The sequence below is a fragment of the Gadus chalcogrammus genome, chromosome 19 (assembly GCF_026213295.1).
Source record: "Gadus chalcogrammus isolate NIFS_2021 chromosome 19, NIFS_Gcha_1.0, whole genome shotgun sequence".
In the NCBI taxonomy this organism is placed as follows: Eukaryota; Metazoa; Chordata; class Actinopteri; order Gadiformes; family Gadidae; genus Gadus; species Gadus chalcogrammus.
The window spans coordinates 15,237,509-15,259,014 of record NC_079430.1 but is presented as its reverse complement, the minus strand read 5'-3'; the positions used below and the strand labels follow the sequence as shown (position 1 = coordinate 15,259,014).

At 52.1% G+C, this 21,506-nt stretch overlaps 1 protein-coding gene across 2 annotated transcripts in view; it reads left to right on the top strand.

The window, feature by feature from the left end:
* Positions 1 to 21,506, top strand: part of atp2b1a (ATPase plasma membrane Ca2+ transporting 1a) — a 39,071-nt gene that overhangs the window by 9,236 nt on the left and 8,329 nt on the right. For both annotated transcript variants that reach the window (XM_056578036.1, XM_056578035.1), the window contains exons 5-18: positions 2,121 to 2,279; positions 2,736 to 2,774; positions 4,763 to 4,918; positions 5,512 to 5,726; positions 6,086 to 6,328; positions 7,386 to 7,627; positions 8,971 to 9,208; positions 10,112 to 10,291; positions 11,364 to 11,451; positions 11,559 to 11,665; positions 12,920 to 13,111; positions 16,822 to 17,035; positions 17,579 to 17,790; positions 21,127 to 21,234. In XM_056578036.1, the coding sequence (XP_056434011.1) occupies positions 2,121 to 2,279; positions 2,736 to 2,774; positions 4,763 to 4,918; positions 5,512 to 5,726; positions 6,086 to 6,328; positions 7,386 to 7,627; positions 8,971 to 9,208; positions 10,112 to 10,291; positions 11,364 to 11,451; positions 11,559 to 11,665; positions 12,920 to 13,111; positions 16,822 to 17,035; positions 17,579 to 17,790; positions 21,127 to 21,234 (2,393 nt within the window). The remainder of the gene's footprint in view (positions 1 to 2,120; positions 2,280 to 2,735; positions 2,775 to 4,762; positions 4,919 to 5,511; positions 5,727 to 6,085; positions 6,329 to 7,385; positions 7,628 to 8,970; positions 9,209 to 10,111; positions 10,292 to 11,363; positions 11,452 to 11,558; positions 11,666 to 12,919; positions 13,112 to 16,821; positions 17,036 to 17,578; positions 17,791 to 21,126; positions 21,235 to 21,506) is intronic.

Genomic DNA, 21,506 nt, shown 5'->3' with positions numbered 1-21,506 from the left:
TATGACAACCTAATCCAGGTCCAGGTTTTAATGTTCGCTGAAGGGAAGTTTCTCGAGCATAAGTGATACCTCACATCGTGTGTCAGCCTCAAGTGATGCTGACGTACATAAACACATACATGATGGTAACACACTAGAAGGGCTGGGCGATTAATCAAAATCTTATTACGATTTAAATTTTAACGTCATACGATCCCAAAACGTATATACCGGTAATCGATTTTTTTGATTTCTTTCTTTATTTTTATTTTTTCTTTACATTTTTATAGGAAGTGCAGAACAGATGGATACATATCTGTACATTATTTTAGATTTGAACATTTTCTTTTTGACCAAAGTCCTGAGTTACAAAGTGTTTTTTGGTAGAGACATGCTGAATAAATACATCGTCTTTCAAACTCAAAAATAATCGTTTGAATAATCGTGACTTCAATATTGACAATAATAATCGTGATTATGATTTTTTTCCATAATCGAGCAGCCCTACACATTAGGCCAAGGCGCGGTTGGAGACATTAAACTCCTGTTAAGACTGTGTTTGGGTCAGCCTTTTATGCACTTTCAATTATCCCTCTTCACAGGTCTCTGTTCACAGGGGGAAGGTCTTCTGCTTGTTTTGTTCCTAATCTGTTTCCACCAACAGCCGGCTGGTCCTTAGATTCAAATAGCTTTTTGTTTAGTTTTTCTTTCTTCTTTCTCCTCGTCTCTGATTGCCTGTTTTCCTCCGGGAGTACGCAGCGAATCTAGAGGAGCGTTCCTTGTTTTAGTTTCACTCATCTTTCTCTCGCCACGCAACCAAGAGGGACACGGTGCATGTGAATCATACCCCCCCACCCCCCACCTGTTCCACCTCCCCTGGCTCTGACTCTCCTCCTACTCCTCCACCAAATCCCTGAAGAAAGATGGAAGGAAAAGCATCCTCTCATTTAGGGACACATACGGCCGCTCTCGCTACCTCTTCCTTCTCTCAGTCTCACTCTTTATCTGTGTCGTTCACTCTTTGTCTCACTCTCTTTCTAACTTTACTGGTTCCTAAACATTTAGTATATTCTAACTCTAACCAGCTACCTTTTCTCTGAAACCTTATGTTGTCCTCTGCTATCTCTCGCTAGCTCGCTCTCTCTCTCCCTGTCCCTCTCTCACTCTCTCTCAATCTCTTACTTTCTTACTTCCTTCTTTTCTATTCCTTACATTTATTGCTTTTACTGATGCCTTCTCTTTTTTTTTTCAGTTGTCTTTCTCCCCTTCTCTCTTCCTCTCTCTTGCGTTCTCTCTCTTTGATTTCTAGATTCTATGCATTTTTTTCTATATGTTCCCCCCATGTTTCTGTTTTAGTATAATTTCTGCTTTCTACGGCCAGATGGAGCACAAGTGGATACTTAACATTCAGATATTTAACTCCGGGGACAAGACAATCCTCCATTAATTCAGTCCCGCCATTAATCTGCCCTACAATGGCAGCCTGGGGGTTTGACGATGAAAGGCTGCTGATGAAAGATCCGGGGCGCGTTTGCTTCAAAAACAGGCGGCCTCCTCTCGTCGTTTTGATTCTCTGGGCGGGTCGATCCTTTGTGCTCCGCAGACCAAGAGCCACTATTTATTTTTCCACTCCTCGCATGCTGGCCTACTCCTCGGTTCAGCCCCTACACACACACACACACACACACACACACACACACACACACACACACACACACACACACACACACACACACACACACACACACACACACACACACACACACACACACACACACACACACACACACACACACACACACTACGGCACTAGGGAAACGCTTTGAACAGGTGGCAAATAAAACGAAACCAAACATTATTGTAAGTCGTTTTATTTTTTGGCGCGGGTCATCAGCTCATACTCTCAAGTCACTGCAAGACGGCGTGAAGGGAAACGGGCGCCATGGTGTAAAGGGCCAGAGAGAAACGCTGAGGGGAACATCGTGACTCGTACGCTGTGCCGAAACACCCGCTAAACATGCTGATAGCATTTACTCAGAAGTCTGTGTGTTATTCCTTCCTCCCTTGTGTGCGTGCGTGTGTCTGTGTGTGTGCTTGTGTGTGTTTTGTAATTTTTTGACCTCCTCCCCTCTCGTCCGCAGGCACCCACGTCATGGAGGGCTCGGGGAAAATGTTGGTCACGGCCGTGGGCGTGAACTCCCAGACCGGGATCATCTTCACCCTGCTGGGAGCCAACGAAGAAGAGGAGGACGATGAGGAGGAGAAGAAGAAGAAGGAGGAGAAGAAGAAACAGAGGAAAAGTATGTCGCACACACACACACCCAAGCAGTCACATACACACACAGTCTCACAGTCTCAGTCCCACAAACACACGAGCAGTCACAAATACACACAGTCAGACACACACACGCAGACACACACACACACAAAAGCAGTCGTATACTAAGAGCAGGGAGGGAGCGCACATCGCTCTCCCCCCTCCCTCCCTAGCGTCGGGGTTCTCGGCCTAGCCTCTAGTTATTTCTGGACGTCAAAGGGAGCCCGGTCGAACGCTGATTTGTTTTGATGCCTTCTGCTCATACGGGACCAGGGACAGGCTGCAGCCTCGGCGGGGGGCCGGTGGGACCGGTACGGGCCAACATGTCTGAGCTAATGGCTCCTCTATGACAGCCAGGTGGGGGGCTGTGTCGTTACGTGTGTCTGTGTTTCCATATTGATCCGTGCTGACTCCATTCCCTCCTCTCTCCGCTCCACAGACAAGAAGCAGGAAGGCGCTGCCGAGAACCGCAAGAAAGGTGAGGTGGATGCTGACACGGACACACACTCACACTCACACACACGCACGCACACTCACACGGCAGCATGCCTAATTGCCTGACGGCTTAGAGCCTGCCTAGATCCTTTAAGCCTCACGTGTAAATAGTAAATAGTGTTTCCTTGGCACTCATTTCACCACCTTCTGCGTACAAACGTCCCCGCGGCCCCTGGGCGCGCCTACGGCCGACTGGCCTCTGTCGGCCCCTCTGCCCCCCAGGTGTGGCCCAATCCAGAGTGAGGACAAGATTACAGCCCCGTGTACCCCCCCCCCCCCCCCCCCCCCCCCAAGGGTGTCATGAGGAACGGGGTGATACCTTAGAGTTAGGGTTCCATCGGGGTGGGTCGCTACACCCCCCCTGGACTGGGCCGCTGCACCACCCCTGGCCTGGGCCCCCCCCCCCCTCCCTCCTGTAGTCAGCTGTGGGGCCTCAGAACGCAGCCCTGACCCCCCCCCCCGGGTCACGGATGTGCTCCGCCGGCGGGCTGCGTGCGCTAATCCCCTAGACTGAGATTACATGGAGAGGACAGCAGCGCTAGTATTAAAGCCCCTCCCCCTTACACACACACACACACACACACACACACACACACACACACACACACACACACACACACACACACACACACACACACACACACACACACACACACACACACACACACACACACACACACACACACCCTGTCACACACACACACACACACACACACACACACACACACACACACACCCTGTCACACACACACACACACACCCTGTCACACACACGAGTGTGTTTAAGTTAAACTGAGCTTAATGGAGCTATGGCAGCCATGGCTGCTCTGTGGTGCAGCTCTCCCGTGGAGCTCTCCCGTGGAGACCACGTGGAGCTCTGCCGTGGAGACCACGAGGAGCAGCTCTCCCGTGGAGACCACGTGGAGCTCTGCCGGGCCTCAGGGCGGAGGATGATATCACGGGGTGCGACATCATGTCCCACTAACAGCCCCCGCTGATTGGTTGGTGGGGTTTGGCGGAGGGACTCTCTCGTTCTCCCTCTCTCTGCTGAAGATGGATGCTAGATATAGAGCGTCATGGGTGTTCCTAACGACCGCCACAGACATACATTCCAAAGCCTTGGAATCTGAAGCATTTGTGATGTCCTCTCTCCGTTCTGGCACATAGTTATTACTATTCCTCTTTCTTCAGAGGATAAACGGTGTAGTTTCTGTGACGGCGTTGGTTGCTCAGTCGTAGCTGGTTCAGTGAATCACGGTGATGGGATGGCTCCGGGCTGCACACAGTGCAAACCTGTTGCCTCTTTGACAAAGGTGCCCGTTCTCCTTATTGTAATTGCTACTCTGCGCGTTGCCTTAGTATTTACCTAGGAAAGCAGTGTGGAAGAATTCCTGAAATACAGCGCTCTGTATTTGAATATCTGCGCTGTAACCTTTCCTTGTTTGCTCTGTGGCGCTCGCAGACAGCTCACACAGAGCCCGGTCTGGCTAGCTTCTCTTTTGTTGCTGTGATCTTTTTTTAAAGGGTCTAGCACAAACACGGCGATCCCGCGCTGCTTGTGTTTGTTAAATTCTCTCTTCCAACGATTGGAATTGGAACCAAAAATGCCTCCCCTCTTCCAAGGAAGCAAACACTAGAAAAGGCCAATGTCCTTCCATCACACCCATATGCCCGTATTAGCACATCGGCTCATTGTTTGGCATTTTATATCAATTAACTATTTTCATATTCTGTGTGTGTCTTTATTTGTGCGTTTTATATCTTCAATATATATGTGGTTCAAATCCACTGCAGAGTTCTAAAAGTGTCGCCTCACACTCAAGGACAGCTCAAAGAGACTGAAAAGAGGATTCACGTGCAAGGACGAAGTACAAACGTGATTGTGTACCGTGCATACAGAGTGTGAAGGTGAGGACCGAGGGTGTCTCTGGGCAGTGTTTGAGCAGCGCTCCTCTCCTTCGTTGGTTCTAGCCAAGGCCCAGGATGGTGCCGCCATGGAGATGCAGCCGCTGAACAGCGACGAAGGCGGCGACGCCGAGGAGAAGAAGAAGACCAGCCCTCCGAAGAAGGAGAAGTCGGTCCTGCAGGGCAAGCTGACCAAGCTGGCCGTCCAGATCGGCAAAGCAGGTCGGTACACTAACCAACCATATACTTATTACGTTCTGTATTATTCACTAAACAAGCAATAAATCATTCTGGAGTCTGACCAACACAACATTGTAAGCAGTGAAAATTAGTGCTGTCAAGCGATTAAAATATTTAATCGCGATTAATCGCAGTAATGTCATAGTTCACTCACGATTAAAACTAGTAATCGTGATTAATCGCAAATCTTTTTTCTATGCTAAATATCGATTTATTTCTATGTCCCATTAATTGTTCTCATTTTAATGCTCTTATCAACATGGAGAAGTGCATCGGCTTGCCTTGTGCAAATGTTTTTTTATTGATAACAACATTGGCTTATACTGATCAAAGTGAAAATATAAGCTGCTCTTTCCTTTAGGCCAGGCCTATGTGTTGAGATGAATTGATGCATGAATTGATATTAAAACATCTTTATTTATCTATTGAATTGTATATAAAAAAAAATATGAATCTTTCTGATCTCCAGCAACAGTAAAAAAAAGAAAAAAAAAAAAGTTTAATGGTTCAGCCCTAGTCTGGATGCTTTGTTACGTCTCAGCTCAGTCCGCTCCTCACCCTCGCCCCGTCTCCAGGTCTGGTGATGTCGGCCATCACCGTCCTCATCCTGGTGGCCCTGTTCGCCGTCGACACCTTCTGGGTGCAGAACCTGCCCTGGGTCAAGGACTGCACGCCCATATACGTCCAGTTCTTCGTCAAGTTCTTCATCATCGGCGTGACGGTGCTGGTGGTGGCCGTGCCAGAGGGCCTACCCCTGGCCGTCACCATCTCCCTGGCTTACTCCGTCAAGGTAAACACCGAGCAGATTACGCCTCAGCCGGTCAGAGCGAGCCCGCTAAACCCAGCGCGACTCCACGTAGGCTGATGCTGCGTTACCGTTTCCCCCCCCGCAGCTTCTAGTCTGGAGATTACTGTGAAGAGATGTATTTTTCTTTTTCGTTTTTTTTGCCATTATTTCTTTCCTGCTCATTTTAGACGACACTGCTACTTCTTCTTTTTTTTAAGTTAGCTTTTACTCGCACATTAGTCTTTGTCCAAGAATGCTAATTTTGCCCCCTCATTCTAGTTTTTCCCGCTCATTCTGTCTTTCTCCCGCAAAACGGCCATTTTCCCCCGCTAACCCCGCCCGTCTCGGCCCCGCCTCCACAGAAAATGATGAAGGACAACAACCTGGTGCGGCACCTGGACGCCTGCGAGACCATGGGCAACGCCACGGCCATCTGCTCGGACAAGACGGGCACGCTCACCATGAACCGCATGACAGTGGTGCAGGCCTTCCTCGCCGACAAGCACTTCCGCAAGGTCCCCGAGCCGGACAAGCTGCCCCCCGCCACCCTGGACATCCTGGTGCTGGGAATCGGGGTCAACTGCGCCTACACCACCAACATCATGGTGAGAACCCCCCCCCCCCCACTGAGGTTAGTGGAGTAGGGTGGCTGGGGGCCTACACCACCAACATCATGGTGAGAACCCCCCCCCCACTGAGGTTAGTGGTGTAGGGTGGCTGGGGGCCTACACCACCAACATCATGGTGAGAACCGCCCCCCCACTGAGGTTAGTGGAGTAGGGTGGCTGGGGGCCTACACCACCAACATCATGGTGAGAACCCCCCCCCCCACTGAGGTTAGTGGAGTAGGGTGTCTGGGGGGCTACACCACCAACATCATGGTGAGAACCCCCCCCCACTGAGGTTAGTGGTGTAGGGTGGCTGGGGGCCTACACCACCAACATCATGGTTAGTACCCCCCCCCCCCCACTGAGGTTAGTGGAGTAGGGTGGCTGGGGGCCTACACCACCAACATCATGGTGAGAACCCCCCCCCCCCCCCCCCCACTGAGGTTAGTGGAGTAGGGTGGCTGGGGGCCTACACCACCAACATCATGGTGAGAACCCCCCCCCCCCACTGAGGTTAGTGGAGTAGGGTGGCTGGGGGCCTACACCACCAACATCATGGTGAGAACCCCCCCCCCCCCCCCCCCACTGAGGTTAGTGGTGTAGGGTGGCTGGGGGCCTACACCACCAACATCATGGTGAGTACCCCCCCCCCCCCCCCCCCCCCACTGAGGTTAGTGGAGTAGGGTGGCTGGGGGCCTACACCACCAACATCATGGTGAGAACCACCCCCCCCACTGAGGTTAGTGGAGTAGGGTGGCTGGGGGCCTACACCACCAACATCATGGTGAGAACCCCCCCCCCCCCCCCACTGAGGTTAGTGGTGTAGGGTGGCTGGGGGCCTACACCACCAACATCATGGTGGCCTTGCTACCTTTGTCAACACCCCTGATGTGATTCATGGTCCACCATTTTGAATTCTTCTTAATGCTGCGGTCAAAGAGCAGCGGTTCTCTTAGACTGAGTCATGAGGGCGAGGGATGGGACCACCGGTCAGAGCGACGGACGTCCCGGTCTCACCCTGCGGTCTCCCCCCTCTCCCCCCTCTCCCCCCCAGTCCCCGGAGAAGGAGGGCGGGCTCCCGCGGCAGGTGGGCAACAAGACGGAGTGCGCCCTGCTGGGCTTGGCCTCCGACCTGAAGCGCGACTACCAGGCGGTGCGCAACGAGATCCCAGAGGAGAAGCTGTACAAGGTGTACACCTTCAACTCCGTCCGCAAGTCCATGAGCACCGTGCTGAAGAACGCCGACGGCAGCTACCGCATGTTCAGCAAGGGGGCGTCGGAGATCCTCCTCAAAAAGTAAGATGTGTGTGTGTGTGTGTGTGTGTGTGTGTGTGTGTGTGTGTGTGTGTGTGTGTGTGTGTGTGTGTGTGTGTGTGTGTGTGTGTGTGTGTGTGTGTGTGTGTGTGTGTGTGTGTGTGTGTGTGTGTGTGTGTGGAGCTGTGTGTGTGTGGAGCAGTGTGTGTGGGTGTGTGTGTGGAGCAGTGTGTGTGGGGGTGTGGGTGTGTGTGTGTGTGTGTGGGGGTGTTTTGAAGCTTTGATTAATCAGTTTTGAAGCTTTGATTAATCAGTGGATGTTTGCAATGACAAGCCTGCAGTAGACCCTGTGCACACATGTACACACATTCACAATCACAGCACACCAAGTCACCCGTGGGTGTAAATGGGCCCTAAATAATTTTTAGTTTCCGCTCGAAAAAATAACCGATGTAATAAAGTTTCAACTAATGATCGCATCGTTTGGATTCTTGAGATTATTTGTTAACATACGCTGACGTCCTTTTCGTGGGCTATTGACGTTGGATATACAGCTTGAAATCAGGATTTTAACACATTACAGCAGCAACACATTTTCTGAGTCATTATTCTCAGGCGTAATGACTCGTTATCTCTAAGTACCACACAATGAAGGCTGTATTTCTATATAAACGTGCAGCGTTTCAAAACCTTCTGAAGACGCGTGACTTGTCGGCGTTGTGCTTCACACCCCTCAACACCAACACGCTTTGCTCAAAGTTGTGAATTTTCGCAGCGGGGGAATGTAGATTTCTCGCATTCCCCGCGCTCCTGTAATTGTCAGTGTTTTGGCTGGCGTCCGGGGCTTAATGATGTGTGTCACGGCTTATGTGGCTAAGTAGTTCAAGTGCAACCCACCCAAGCCCCTTACTTTGGGTCTTAAAAAAGCAAGCCTGTAACCGTTCCCTGTAAGCCTCTTAGCCTGGCCCACACAGGGCCCCCACAGCCTGGCCCGGGCCCCCACAGCCTGGCCCGGCCCCCCACAGCCTGGCCCGGGGCCCCCACAGCCTGGCCCGGGCCCCCACAGCCTGGCCCGGGGCCCCAACAGCCTGGCCCGGGCCCCCACAGCCTGGCCCGGGCCCCCACAGCCTGGCCCGGGGCCCCCACAGCCTGCCCCAGCCCCCAAAGCCTGGCCGGCCAGGCTGTGGGGGCAACAGTACGGAGCTTTCCATACTGTTGTTGGGGAATAGCCAGCTTGACGGTTCCCCTTAAGAAGTTGTTCTATTCAGTTCCTTCATGTCTTTGTACCGGGAGCTCCTCTTCGACAGCACCTGATTTGTCACCGTTTCGTGACAATAAGGTGTTTCTCCCCTGACCCCCCCCCTCCCCCCCCCCCCCCCCCCCAGGTGCTGTAAGATCCTGACGGCCAGCGGCGAGCCCAAGGTGTTCCGGCCGCGGGACCGAGACGACATGGTGCAGAAGGTGATCGAGCCCATGGCGTCGGAGGGCCTGCGCACCATCTGCATGGCCTACCGCGACTTCCCCGCCTCGGAGGGCGAGCCCGACTGGGACAACGAGACCGACATCCTGTCCCGGCTCACCTGCATCTGCGTGGTGGGCATCGAGGACCCCGTCAGACCGGAGGTGAGCTTTACCTCCCCCCCCCCCCCCCGTCAGGCGGAGGTGAGCTTTACCTCCACCCCCCCCCCCCCCCCGTCAGACCGGAGGAGAGCTTTACCTCCCCCCCCCCCCCCCCCCCCCCCCGTCAGACCGGAGGTGAGCTTTACCCCCCCCATCCCCCCGTCAGACCGGAGGGGAGCTTTACCTCCACCCCCCCCCCCCCCCGTCAGACCGGAGGGGAGCTTTACCCCCCCCGTCAGACCGAGGGGAGCTTTACCCCCCCCCCTCCCCCCGTCAGACCGGAGGGGAGCTTTACTCCCCCTGTCAGACCGGAGGGTGCTTTACCCCCCCCCCTCCCCCCGTCAGACCGGAGGAGAGCTTTACCCCCCCCCTCCCCCCGTCAGACCGGAGGAGAGCTTTACCTCCCCCCCCCCCCCGTCAGACCGGTGGAGAGCTTTACCCCCCCCCCCCCCCCCGTCAGACCGGAGGTGAGCTTTACCTCCCCCCCCCCCCCGTCAGACCGGAGGTGAGCTTTACTTCCACCCCCCCCCCCCTTAACTATTTACCTGCTTATTAAGGAGAAGGTAGGGGTCCATAGGTCTTTCCAGTCCTGGGAGTCACAGCCCTCCGTGGGGTCACCCAAACGGGGGCAGGACAGAATCCTGCATAAAGTTATTTTTCAAATAAACAAATTCTTCTTAAATGCATGTTCTTTTGGGCTTATGTTGTGAGGGTTGGTTTCAGGATTTGGTTTAAGGACTTCATAGTTTTAGGTCTAGGGTTTGGTTTCCTTTTAGGGTTTATTTTAAGAGTTTAGTTTCAGAGTTTAGTTGTGGGCTTTCTTCCACTGACCGAATGTTCAGCCTTTACTAACTGATCTCCTAACTCCCGCCCCCCCCCCCCCCCCCCCCCCCCCCCCCCCCCCAGGTACCGGACGCCATCAGGAAGTGCCAGCGCGCTGGAATCACGGTGCGCATGGTTACCGGCGACAACATCAACACGGCACGCGCCATCGCCTCCAAGTGCGGCATCCTGAACCCCGGAGACGACTTCATCTGCGTGGAGGGCAAGGAGTTCAACCGCAGGATCCGCAACGAGAAGGGAGAGGTGAGGAGAGGGGAGACGGGAGAGGGGAGAGGGGGAGAGGGGAGAGGGGAGAGGAGAGAGGAGAGAGGAGAGAGGAGGAGAGAGGAGAGGAGAGAGGAGAGAGGAGGAGAGAGGATAGAGGAGGAGAGAGGAGGGGGGAGAGGAGAGAGAAGAGAGAGGAGGAGACAGGATAGAGGAGGAGACAGGAGAGAGGATAGAGGAGGAGAGGAGAGGGGAGAGAGGAGGAGGAGGAGAGAGGAGAGAGGAGGAGAGAGGAGGAGGAGGAGGAGAGGAGAGAGGAGGAGGAGGAGAGGAGAGAGGAGGATAGGAGGGGGGAGGGGAGGGGAGAGAGAGAGAGAGGAGGAGAAGAGACAGGAGAGAGGAGAGGATAGGAGAGACGGGACGGGAGGGGAGGATAGGAGGGGGGAGAGAGAGGAGAGAGGAGAGAGGAGACGGGCCTCTCACTACACAGAGAGGCAGAGGGGCGAGGAGGCCTTGTCCTGACTCCCTGGACATTTTAGATTCAGCCTTGTTTGAATCATTGATCTTTACAGGACCTAGACATTCCAATGCTAACTATGCTACCCAGTGATTTTTTTATTTTTTATATTACCCTAATCCAAAAGTCGTTGGCGGTAGGGTAGAAACTTTTCAGAGTAAGCTCAATTTTTAAATCATTCAAACTGAGAAAAATCCCCACCCTCCCCTCAGACCACCCTCCAATAACCACTCCCCCAAAACATGTGACTAGCTCTCTAGCTTAACAATAGGTCAGCCTTGTGGAAGACTCCTGTAACGGACAATGAGTGCAAGGGACGGGTTCGCGCTGGCAGCCAGATAAGTAGGTTGACTGACGGGTAAGCCGTCCAATCAGGTCATTCGGGCTGAATAACATGATTGGACAGGCTTATGGTAGGCCTGCCGCAGATACTAGATTTAGTTATGTTTTCGTTGGAGCATATTATGTATTGTTTGCTGTAGTGATGTAAAGAAATATGTAAAATATTTCAACAATTATGCAACTATGCTTCCAAACTAGATTGCCTGCTCAGGCTTTAACTTAATGCTCATCATTTATTGTTTTTTTTTCCAGGTTGATCAAGAACGCCTCGACAAGCTATGGCCCAAACTGCGAGTGCTGGCCCGCTCCTCCCCAACAGACAAACACACACTGGTCAAAGGTAGGAGCTGGCAGAGTCCCTCCTCCGTTCTGCTTCCACAGTCACGGACCACTTCAGGCTTGGTACAATACTGCATCAACCGGACGGCCTTCTCCTTCCTCCTCCAGGTATCATCGACAGCACCGTCCTGGAGCAGAGGCAGGTGGTCGCGGTGACGGGAGACGGAACCAACGACGGGCCCGCTCTGAAGAAGGCCGACGTGGGCTTTGCCATGGTACCTCCTCCTGCTCCTCCTCCGGCTCCTCCTCCTACTTATCCTCCTCCTCCTCCTCCTCCGGCTCCTCCTCCTCCTCCTTCTCCTCCTCATCCTCCCTCTCCTCCTGCTCCTCCTCCGCATCCCTCTCCTCCTCCTGCTCCTCCTCCGCCTCCTCCTCTTCATCTTGAACCCCTCTGAGCATTACCCACACACACACACACAAAGCGAGAGTAGCTCTATCAACCAGATCAAGGCCGGGGCTACTTACTACTATAATACTATCCTCTACTTCTATTTATGCCTTTAGCAGACGCTCGGATCCAAACCAACATTGTTAATAACAACGTTAATTCAAAAAAACATTGTACACAAACACAAACAGTAATTGACTCATGCAAAACAGAAAAGCACATGAATAGAAAGTACACGATGGGCTGTGGTATGGCCACTCAGCAGAACGCCATAGGACAGCGTACAAAAGAACAGCCAGCGCAGAGCTGTCACCAAGGAGGGGCGGGCTAACCCGGGGATTCCACCGGACGCGTTACGGCAACGTTACGGCTGCGGCACGGAACGGCTGCGACTCTGCCCTGCTTATATTTCCACCGGGCGCGTTACGGCAGCGCAACGTGCGTTGCGAGCCAGCCGTATTGACGCGAGATCACGAGATCACGCGATAATCCTAAACCTAATGTACTGAACTTCCACTTCCAAATCGACTGCAATTAAATTTGTCCTTCCGGCCATCGCCCTTATGAAAAGGATGATTTGGTACATAAATGACGTTGTGATAGGCTACATGAGCTGAGTATTGTGTTTTATTTGAAAATTGACCGGATGCTCTATGGCTTTTACTTTTTCCCTTCCTGCCCTGCTCGATCTGCTCGGTTGAAATTGACGCGGTTCAGCAACGGCTTGCAGCAAAAATAGAAGTGCTGCGGAATGATAGCGCTGCGGCACGGCGAGCCGCTCCTGGGACGCTGCTGAGACGTTCCGCAGCCGCGCCCGGTGGAAATGGTCTCATTGATTAGAGTGGAACCTATCTGCTGCGGTGACCGCGGCCAAGACGTGCCGCAGCCGTAACGCGGCCGTAACGCGGCCGTAATGCGGCCGGTGGAATCAGGCCTTAAGAAGGCTCCCATCCATGCTGTTAGGGGACGGCATGGGGCCGATCCTGGCACCGTCCTGCCCCACTGCTAGAGAGACTATTGGCACACCTCACACCGACATGGGTATCACGAAGGTGTTAACGACCATCCCCCTCCTCCCCAGGGCATCGCTGGCACCGACGTGGCCAAGGAGGCGTCTGACATCATCCTGACGGACGACAACTTCTCCAGCATCGTGAAGGCGGTGATGTGGGGCCGGAACGTCTACGACAGCATCTCCAAGTTCCTGCAGTTCCAGCTCACCGTCAACGTGGTGGCCGTCATCGTGGCCTTCAGCGGCGCCTGCATCACCCAGGTACGCCTCGACGTCCCCCTCCCCCTCTCCCTCCCCCTCCCCCTCCCCCTTCCCCTCCCCCTCCCCCTCCCCCTCTCCCTCCCCCCCCCCCTCCCCCTCCCCCTCCCCCTCCCCGTCTCCTGTTGTAGTGGCATAAGCGTTTCCTAGGCTGGCTAGGTTGTCTAGCCAGTGTCGGTCTTCAGTTATGACCCGCTCGCTGGCGGACAGATAAGACCAGCTCCAGCCCAGTACCGGTCTGTGCCTGGCTCTCCCTCCCAGTCTCCCAGTGCAGCTCCGGTCTCTGAGCCGAGGCAGTGTTTAGGTCTCCGTCAGGCGGTGGAGTCATGGTTAGATCTCCGGAGCCACCGGCCTCTGTAGTGCTCACGGTCCTCCCAGCAGCCCCCCCTGTGAGGTGCTGGGAGGGTGACGGTGCGGGGGGGGTGACGGTGCTGGGGGGGTGACGGTGCTGGGGGGGTGACGGTGCCGGGGGGGTGACGGTTGCGGGGAGGGTGACGGTGCTGGGGGGGTGACGGTGCTGGGGGGGTGACGGTGCTGTGGGGGTGACGGTGCTGGGGGGGGGTGACGGTGCTGGGGGGGTGACGGTGCTGGGGGGTGACGGCGCGGGGGGGGTGACGGTGCTGGGGGGGTGACGGTGCTGGGGGGGTGACGGTGCGGGGGGGGTGTCGGTGCTGGGGGGGTGACGGTGCTGGGGGGGGTGACGGTGCTGGGGGGGGTGACGGTGCTGGGGGGGTGACTGTGCGGGGGGGGTGACGGCGCGGGGGGGCAGACCGAGCCGCTCGCCCCCGCTCCCCGTGGGGTTGATCTCGGCACGGACACTCCAGGCTCCCACGGAGGCGCTCGTGCGCGACTGGTACTCTCGCCATCACCTCCCCCTCCCCGCTGCCTTATATCTTCTTCCCTCCGCACATGTTGGTCCTCTCAGGAAGCCCTAATAAGGGCCTCCTGTCTGACCCCGTCGGCCGCTCTGACAGCCGCTAAATTAGAGCTCACCCAGCCAGGAAATAATTGAAAATTGGGGCTACGCTCACGAGAACAAATGGCTATTTACAGTTCACCCTACTCCCCCATATCCCCCCCCCCCCCCCCTTTTCACCAAGTAACAAATATGGCTATAATTATGGCATAATGAGCAGGCAGAGACGAGGCACCACTGCGAGTAAAGAGGGCCAGACTCCCTCCCTCCAGTTCTCTCCCTGCTCCTCCCTTCTCCTCCTCCACCTCCCCCTCTCCACTGCTGGAGATGTTGGCCCGTCGCTGCTCTGCTTTATATAACCGCGCAGTGGAAATAGCCCAGTCTGCACCACTTGACTAAATCCTGTAATTTTAAATCCTTGAGGAGGAGAAGAGAGAGAGGGGGGGAAAAAAGAAAGAGGAAGAAAACGAGGAGGACTGAAATGAAGTGCCTTCCCTTAACTGTTGTCTGAAGCCCAGTTTTGCGGTGGTCGTGATTTTTTATGTTGTTGTTTTCGTTCCTACCTTGCGGCGAAAGTTTTCTATATTTTTTTCTAGCGTAGGGAACAATGCCACGGTGAATCAGCAGCTCGGTCGGTGAACACTTTAGCGCGCGTCGTTCCCGAGGACTGAGTGGGCTGCTGCTGCTGCTGCTGCTGAACACTCGCCCTCCTCAACAAGAGACCTGCATTCCCTGCGCATTGCAGAGCTTTATGACTGTTCGATGGGAATAAAAAGCTACTCTGACCCTTTTTATACGATTCAAACTGGCTGTATGCACACTCTCTAATACTGCAGTGGCGATCAGCCTAGATCTGAACTGTTGTACTGTGGGTAGGTTGTGGCTCCGATGTGACGGAGCCGAAGACACGTCAGTGACATCTGAAGTGTCTGAACATATCGTCCATGAGGCGTTGGATCGACCTACCCGAGGCCACCTAATCCGAAGCTTGAGTTGCACTTCTGCGTCGATATAGCCCTCACGGGTCAATGCGTTAGCGCCGTAGCTTACGCCTCTCCGACAGAACTACATTTACATTAACATTCAGGGCATTTAGCTGACGCTTTCATTAAAGACTTAAAAAAAGTCCAATTGTCAGAAGAAAGAGAAACAATATATCGCTAAGTAAGGATGTTCATAGAACCAAGTGCCCTTCCACAACAAAGACAGCTACACATAGCTATAAACTATATGTCTCCATAGCAACGCATCGCAATCCGTTCGGGCCATCTTGTTGTAACTAAGGATCCCGAATCCAAATCCCGTTAAAATATTTTTTTTGACGATTCTTGATATTTTTTTTGCAAATCAACTTGTGACGGAGTCAATTGAGAGAGGATCATTAGTCGACATGTCTCATCGTGTTATTGTATCTCACCGTGTTATTGTGTCCCCTCGTATTATTGTGTCTCATCGTATAATTGTATCTCATCGTATTATTGCGTCATTGTGTTATTGGGTCTCATCGTATTACGTCGGCCGGAGAGATGATCGAATGATGAAACTCATGGAAATGTGTGAAAGTGATGCAGGGTGATGCAGTTCATTCATATTGCAGGGCTGAAAACTTTCTCCGTGTTGGAATAGAGTCACCGAACCTCAAACTACTGGACGTGTTCCACTCATCACAGGCGCTCGGTTTCCCCCGACACTGAACACGACCACCTGTAGTGCCTCTTGTTGAGGAGGCACTATCTGAGGCTGTTCTGATAATAATTGCATTTTACAGCACTTCTCTCGCACTCAAAGCGCTTGGGTTCTGACCTTCAGACCTAAGGTCACCTTCGTCCAAGTGGATTTTCTAATGTTTGACCAGTTGCATTAAAACGAAACCCTTTCTCTCTACTCAACCAAAGTCGTATGTAGAGGAAGAGAAACGTTTCTCTTGCCCAAAAATAAACAAAACGGTTGTGGTTGACTAACTAGATCTTTCCGTTTACTTCTACACTGCAACAGGAAGCAGCAGCAGGCTGGTATCTAGGTTTCATTAAGTCCTTCCTGTTTGCTTGTCAACATTACTCACCGGTCTACGTTTGACGTGCGTAGCCGGAGCAATGGAGTAGCAGTAGTGGTAGTCTTATGGAGTGGCAGTAGTGGTAGTCTTATGGAGTAGCAGTAGTGGTAGTCTTATGGAGTAGCAGTAGTGGTAGTCTTATGGAGTAGCAGTAGTGGTAGTCTTATGGAGTAGCAGTAGTGGTAGTCTTATGGAGTAGCAGTAGTGGTAGTCTTATGGAGTAGCAGTAGTGGTAGTCTTATGGAGTAGCAGTAGTGGTAGTCTTATGGAGTAGCAGTAGTGGTAGTCTTATGGAGTAGCAGTAGTGGTAGTCTTATGGAGTAGCAGTAGTGGTAGTCTTATGGAGTAGCAGTAGTGGTAGTCTTCAGACTGACACGTGTCCTTCTACCATCTAACATTCTTGTTCTCTCTGTCCCTCTCCACTACTCTCCACTCTCTCTTTACCACTCCTCTATTCTACTCAACCCTCTTCTACCTCTATCTCTATGTCTATATCTCTATATCTCCCTCTTCCACCTCTATCTCTATGTCTATATCTCTATATCTCCCTCTCCCCCTCTGCTCTCCTCCCCCCTCCCCTTCTGCTCTCCCCCTCTCCTCCCCCCTCTCCTCTCCTCCCCCCTCTCCTCCTCCCCCCTCTCCTCCCCCCCCCCCCCCCCCTCTCCTCTCCTCTCCTCTCCTCCTCCCCCCCCCCCTCTCCTCTCCTCCCCCCCCCCCCCTCTCCTCTCCTCTGTCTCCCCCCAGGACTCCCCGCTGAAGGCGGTGCAGATGCTGTGGGTGAACCTGATCATGGACACCTTCGCCTCGCTGGCCCTGGCCACGGAGCCCCCCAACGAGGCCCTGCTGCTCAGGAAGCCGTACGGCCGCAACAAGCCGCTCATCTCCCGCACCATGATGAAGAACATCCTGGGCCAGGGCGTGTACCAGCTCGTCATCATCTTCACCCTGCTGTTCTGCGGTACGTGGGCGTGCGGTACTGGTGTTCTGTGATACCTCAGCCGCGGCTCGGATAGAAAACTAAAGGATAGTCCCACGGGGGGGGGGGGGGGCTTTAGCCGCCTGCCTCCTGGGTGAAGTCCCCTTCAGCCCTGCGGTGTTTAGTTCCAGATGTGCCAGCGCCCCTTCCTGCTGCGGCTCGTAGCCCCGACACCGCTCAGGGACAGGGCTTACATAGGATCAGCCGCCTCGGCTCCACCAGAACCAGGACCCTTCAGCAGGGAGGGGGCCTCGCACCTCCGTCAGCTGGGGTGGGTGGAGGCCGTCTGCTGCCTCATAGTCAGGGTGGAGGTTTTTATTCACACTCTACGCTGGTTGGTGTGTTTAAGTTGGAGACACCAGAACCTTCATTCATTCAGTCTGGTCGTTTGTTTAATAGAGGAAAGTTTAAAGCGTAAAACTTGTATTTATTATAATGGTTATGCACTTCTCTACATAATGCAAAGTTACGATTTCTGTGAATTTAAATGGTAATTAAGAAGAGGAAAAAAACCTGTGTGTGCAGGTGAGAAGATCTTCAACATCGACAGCGGCCGTAACGCCCCCCTCCACGCTCCGCCCTCGGAGCACTACACCATCGTCTTCAACGTCTTCGTCATGATGCAGCTCTTCAACGAGATCAACGCACGCAAGATCCACGGAGAGAGGAACGTCTTCGACGGCATCTTCAGGAACCCCATCTTCTGCTCCATCGTGTTCGGCACCTTCATCATCCAGGTGCGGCCCCAGCTTTTATTCCACAGATACTCTAGGGTCTATAGCATATAACCGCCGTGTCTGATTACAGTTTAATTCATTTTTCACAATTTACCGGCTCTCGTTTTGAAGTAAATCCTGCGCCATTCGTTTCAATGGGAATCGCCACGGCCTATACTTCAACATAAGGTGGACTTTGAAATTCGTCCCAGCCTTTATACCCAAAATACTAAAGGGTTTATAGCATATAACCGCGTTTTCTGATTACAGTTTAATGCTTTTTTCACAATTTACCAGCTACCGTTTTGAAGGCTGAACAGACAAGAGAACTAAAGTGTGACGTCACGTTTCCATAGCAACCGATTTTCGGTCCTACACAAACCAAATTAAACAAGGGGAAATCCTATGCCACACAAACCTTTTATAGAAAAGGAAAAAAGAAATTGCGAATTGATTTGTGAGTTTGCTTTACCAATGATGTAAGTCAGTGGTTTTCAAACTGTGGGGCGCGCCCCCCCTGGGGGGCGCCAGAGTTCTTCAGGGGGGGCGCGACGTGAGAAAAAAATAAACCCGAAGAAAACCCTGAAAGACGATGATTCAAATCATCAGTCGTATTTCAACTGTAGAAGTAACATAACTAAATCAATTTTCAACCGTTTATCTTCGTGCAAACCATTTAACAAATCTACACACTTGTATCTTCAATAATATCGAAACAGAATTTCGATATCATTTAAAATGTCTTCAGAATCACAGTTTTAGTTTCATACTGCTTCGTTTTCAGCTGTTTTCATTGAAGACGTCAGCCCATTCTGATACACCTAGCTCTAGACATCGTAACTCATTCCTTTTTCAACCGTTTACCATCGTTCAAACCATTAAACAAATCTACACACTTGTATCTTCAATACTATCAAAACGGAATTTTGATAGCATTTATACTTTTTTCAGAATCACAGTTTTAGTTTCAAACCGGCGTCGTTTTCAGTTGGTTATAATAATTGAGGTCACCATAGCAACGCCGGTAAACAAACCCCGCCGAATAGTCGAATCTCTGGACTGAAAAGGCAGATCTGATTCGACTCAGAAAATTCAGAGTCGGGGACCCTGAATGAATCTGTAAACTGGCAGTTTACACAGATTAAGATGTTCAAATGTATTTAAAAAAGGTTAAGCTAAAACATGCTTAGATAAAGTTGTTACATTTTGTTGTTTAAAAACGCAAAAAGATGTAATGTTTCAGAAATATGTTTAAAAAATATGTTAAAAGATTTGTTTCAAATGTTTCAAAAATATGTTCCAAATGTTTTACAATTATGATCGGAGATGTTTGAAATGTGTAAAATAATAAAAATAGCTTTCAAAACACAGGTATTTAGAAAAAAAAATTGGGGGGGGGGGGCTCAGCTGAATTTTTTTCTCTGAGGGGGGGCTCACTCTCTCACACTTTGAAAACCCCTGATGTAAGTAATATTGAGAATAGATTGTCTTCATATAAAAAAAAAAAACTAAACCAAATGAACGTTTACGAACTTTTCCTTTTAATACCCGAGGGGAATGCATGAACGCCTCGACATGTTTCGATTGTTAGTGATTTTCACCTCTTGAAATTGATTTATTTTAATTTTGAAAGAAACAACACATGGAAGCAATGGAGAACGCCATCTCTCGTTCGGTTGTTTAGAACTGAAAATCTGGTTGCCAGGACAACGTGACGTTTTCACTTTAGTACTGTATTTGAGTGGAACAACTTAGCAGGTGTCCATATATATAGGGTTAGCCTAATTGAACTAGTTTGAAAAGAGAAAACATATTGATATTGAAAAGAGAAAAGTAATATAAAGACTTCTCGTCGACTAAAACAATGACTAAAATGTGACTAAATCTAATAAGCATTTTCGTCAAAAGACTAAGACCAAGACTCAATCTAAAATAGCTGACAAAATGAACACTGGTATTAGTATAGCCCTTAATCAACCTCAGTCTCAAAGGGTGCAACAGGACACATACTTATGACCCCCCCCTGACTCAGAGGAAACTCCCTCAATCAGCCGGTTAACCATGAGGAGAGTCCAGCGGGGCTCAGTGGCCGCGTGGGCTCGGCTGCTTTCAAATCAAACCAATCACAGCCAGCGACGGACCGGAGGCGGGGCTTCTCTAGCCGGCCCTGCTGAGCGCTCGGCTCCCGCGGCGACGACCAGCGGCCGCGTTGTACGTCCACCCGCCGCTGGACGTCTAAATTAAAGTCAAAGAAAAAAACAAACATGAAGCGGTTCCCCGACGGCCCGGCCTCGGCGTGGAGAGAGACGACGTTCCGTCGTAACTCTATTCCCAGATCTCGTTAACGCCTCGCCGAAGGCCGCAAGGGAAAGTTCAGCGTTCCCCAAACTCCTGAGTTACATCACAGCGGCCCAGGCACTTTTACTACACAGAGATGTACCGCCTCTCTCTCTCTCTCTGTCTCTCTCTCTGTCTCTCTCTCTCTCTCTCTCTCTCTCTCTCTCTCTCTCTGTCTCTCTGTCTCTCTGTCTCTCTGTCTCTCTGTCTCTCTCTCTCTCTCTCTCTCTCTCTCTCTCTCTCTCTCTCTGTCTCTGTCTCTGTCTCTGTCTCTGTCTCTGTCTCTCTCTCTCTCTCTCTCTCTCTCTCTCTCTGTCTCTCTCTCTCTCCCTCTCCGTCTCTCCCTCTCTGTCTCTCTGTCTCTGTCTCTGTCTCTCTGTCTCTGTCTCTCTGTCTCCCTCCCTCTCTCTGTCTTTCTCTCTCTCTTTCTCTCTCTCCCTCCCTCCCTCCCTCCCTCTCTCTGTCTCTCCCTCTCCCTCTCTCTGTCTCTGTCTCTCTGTCTCCCTCCCTCTCTCTGTCTTTCTCTCTCTCTTTCTCTCTCTCCCTCCCTCCCTCCCTCCCTCCCTCTCTCTGTCTCTCCCTCTCCCTCTCCCTCTCTCTGTCTCTGTCTCTGTCTCTGTCTCTCTGTCTCCCTCCCTCCCTCTGTCTTTCTCTCTCTCTTTCCCTCCCTCCCTCTCTCTGTCTCTCTCTCTCCCTCCCTCCCTCTCTCTTTCTCTCTGTCTCTCCATCCCTCTCTCTTTCTCTCTGTCTCTGTCTCTCCCTCCCTCTGTCTCTCCCTCTCTCTCTCCCTCCCTCCCTCCCTTCCTCCCTCTCTCTGTCTCTCTCCCTCTCTCCCTCCCTCCCTCCCTCCCTCTCTCTGTTACCCCAGGAATCAGCCAGTATTACAGCATACTTTCCGTGTCCAGCCTCCTCTGTCCCGGCGTCTGACAGGTTTATGTAGCGCTTTAAGCCGGTGATTCACTGCTTAATAAAGCGGCCCTCTCACCTCCTCCTGTGTCTTCATCGTGTGTCGGTGTGTAGATCGTCATTGTGCAGTTCGGTGGGAAGCCGTTCAGCTGCGTGGCGCTGACCACGGACCAGTGGCTGTGGTGCACCTTCCTGGGCTTCGGCAGTCTGCTGTGGGGACAGGTGAGACCAGGCGGCCCTCTGTGGAGCCCCGAGCTGGACTGTGGGGAAACGCTGCCCCCCTGTGTTGACTTTGAGGAATTGCACCCATAGCGGTTAATATACTGTGACCTCTGAGTGCTAATATGAAACATTAACACTAAAGAGTTTAACTTGAAATAGCCTTTTTTTCATGCTCAATTTGAAAGTATCGACTCACTGCCGACTTCGATCACTTGTTTCTCATATAATTTTTAAGTAGCCGCTTCCATTATTTTATGAAGTAATTTTGATTT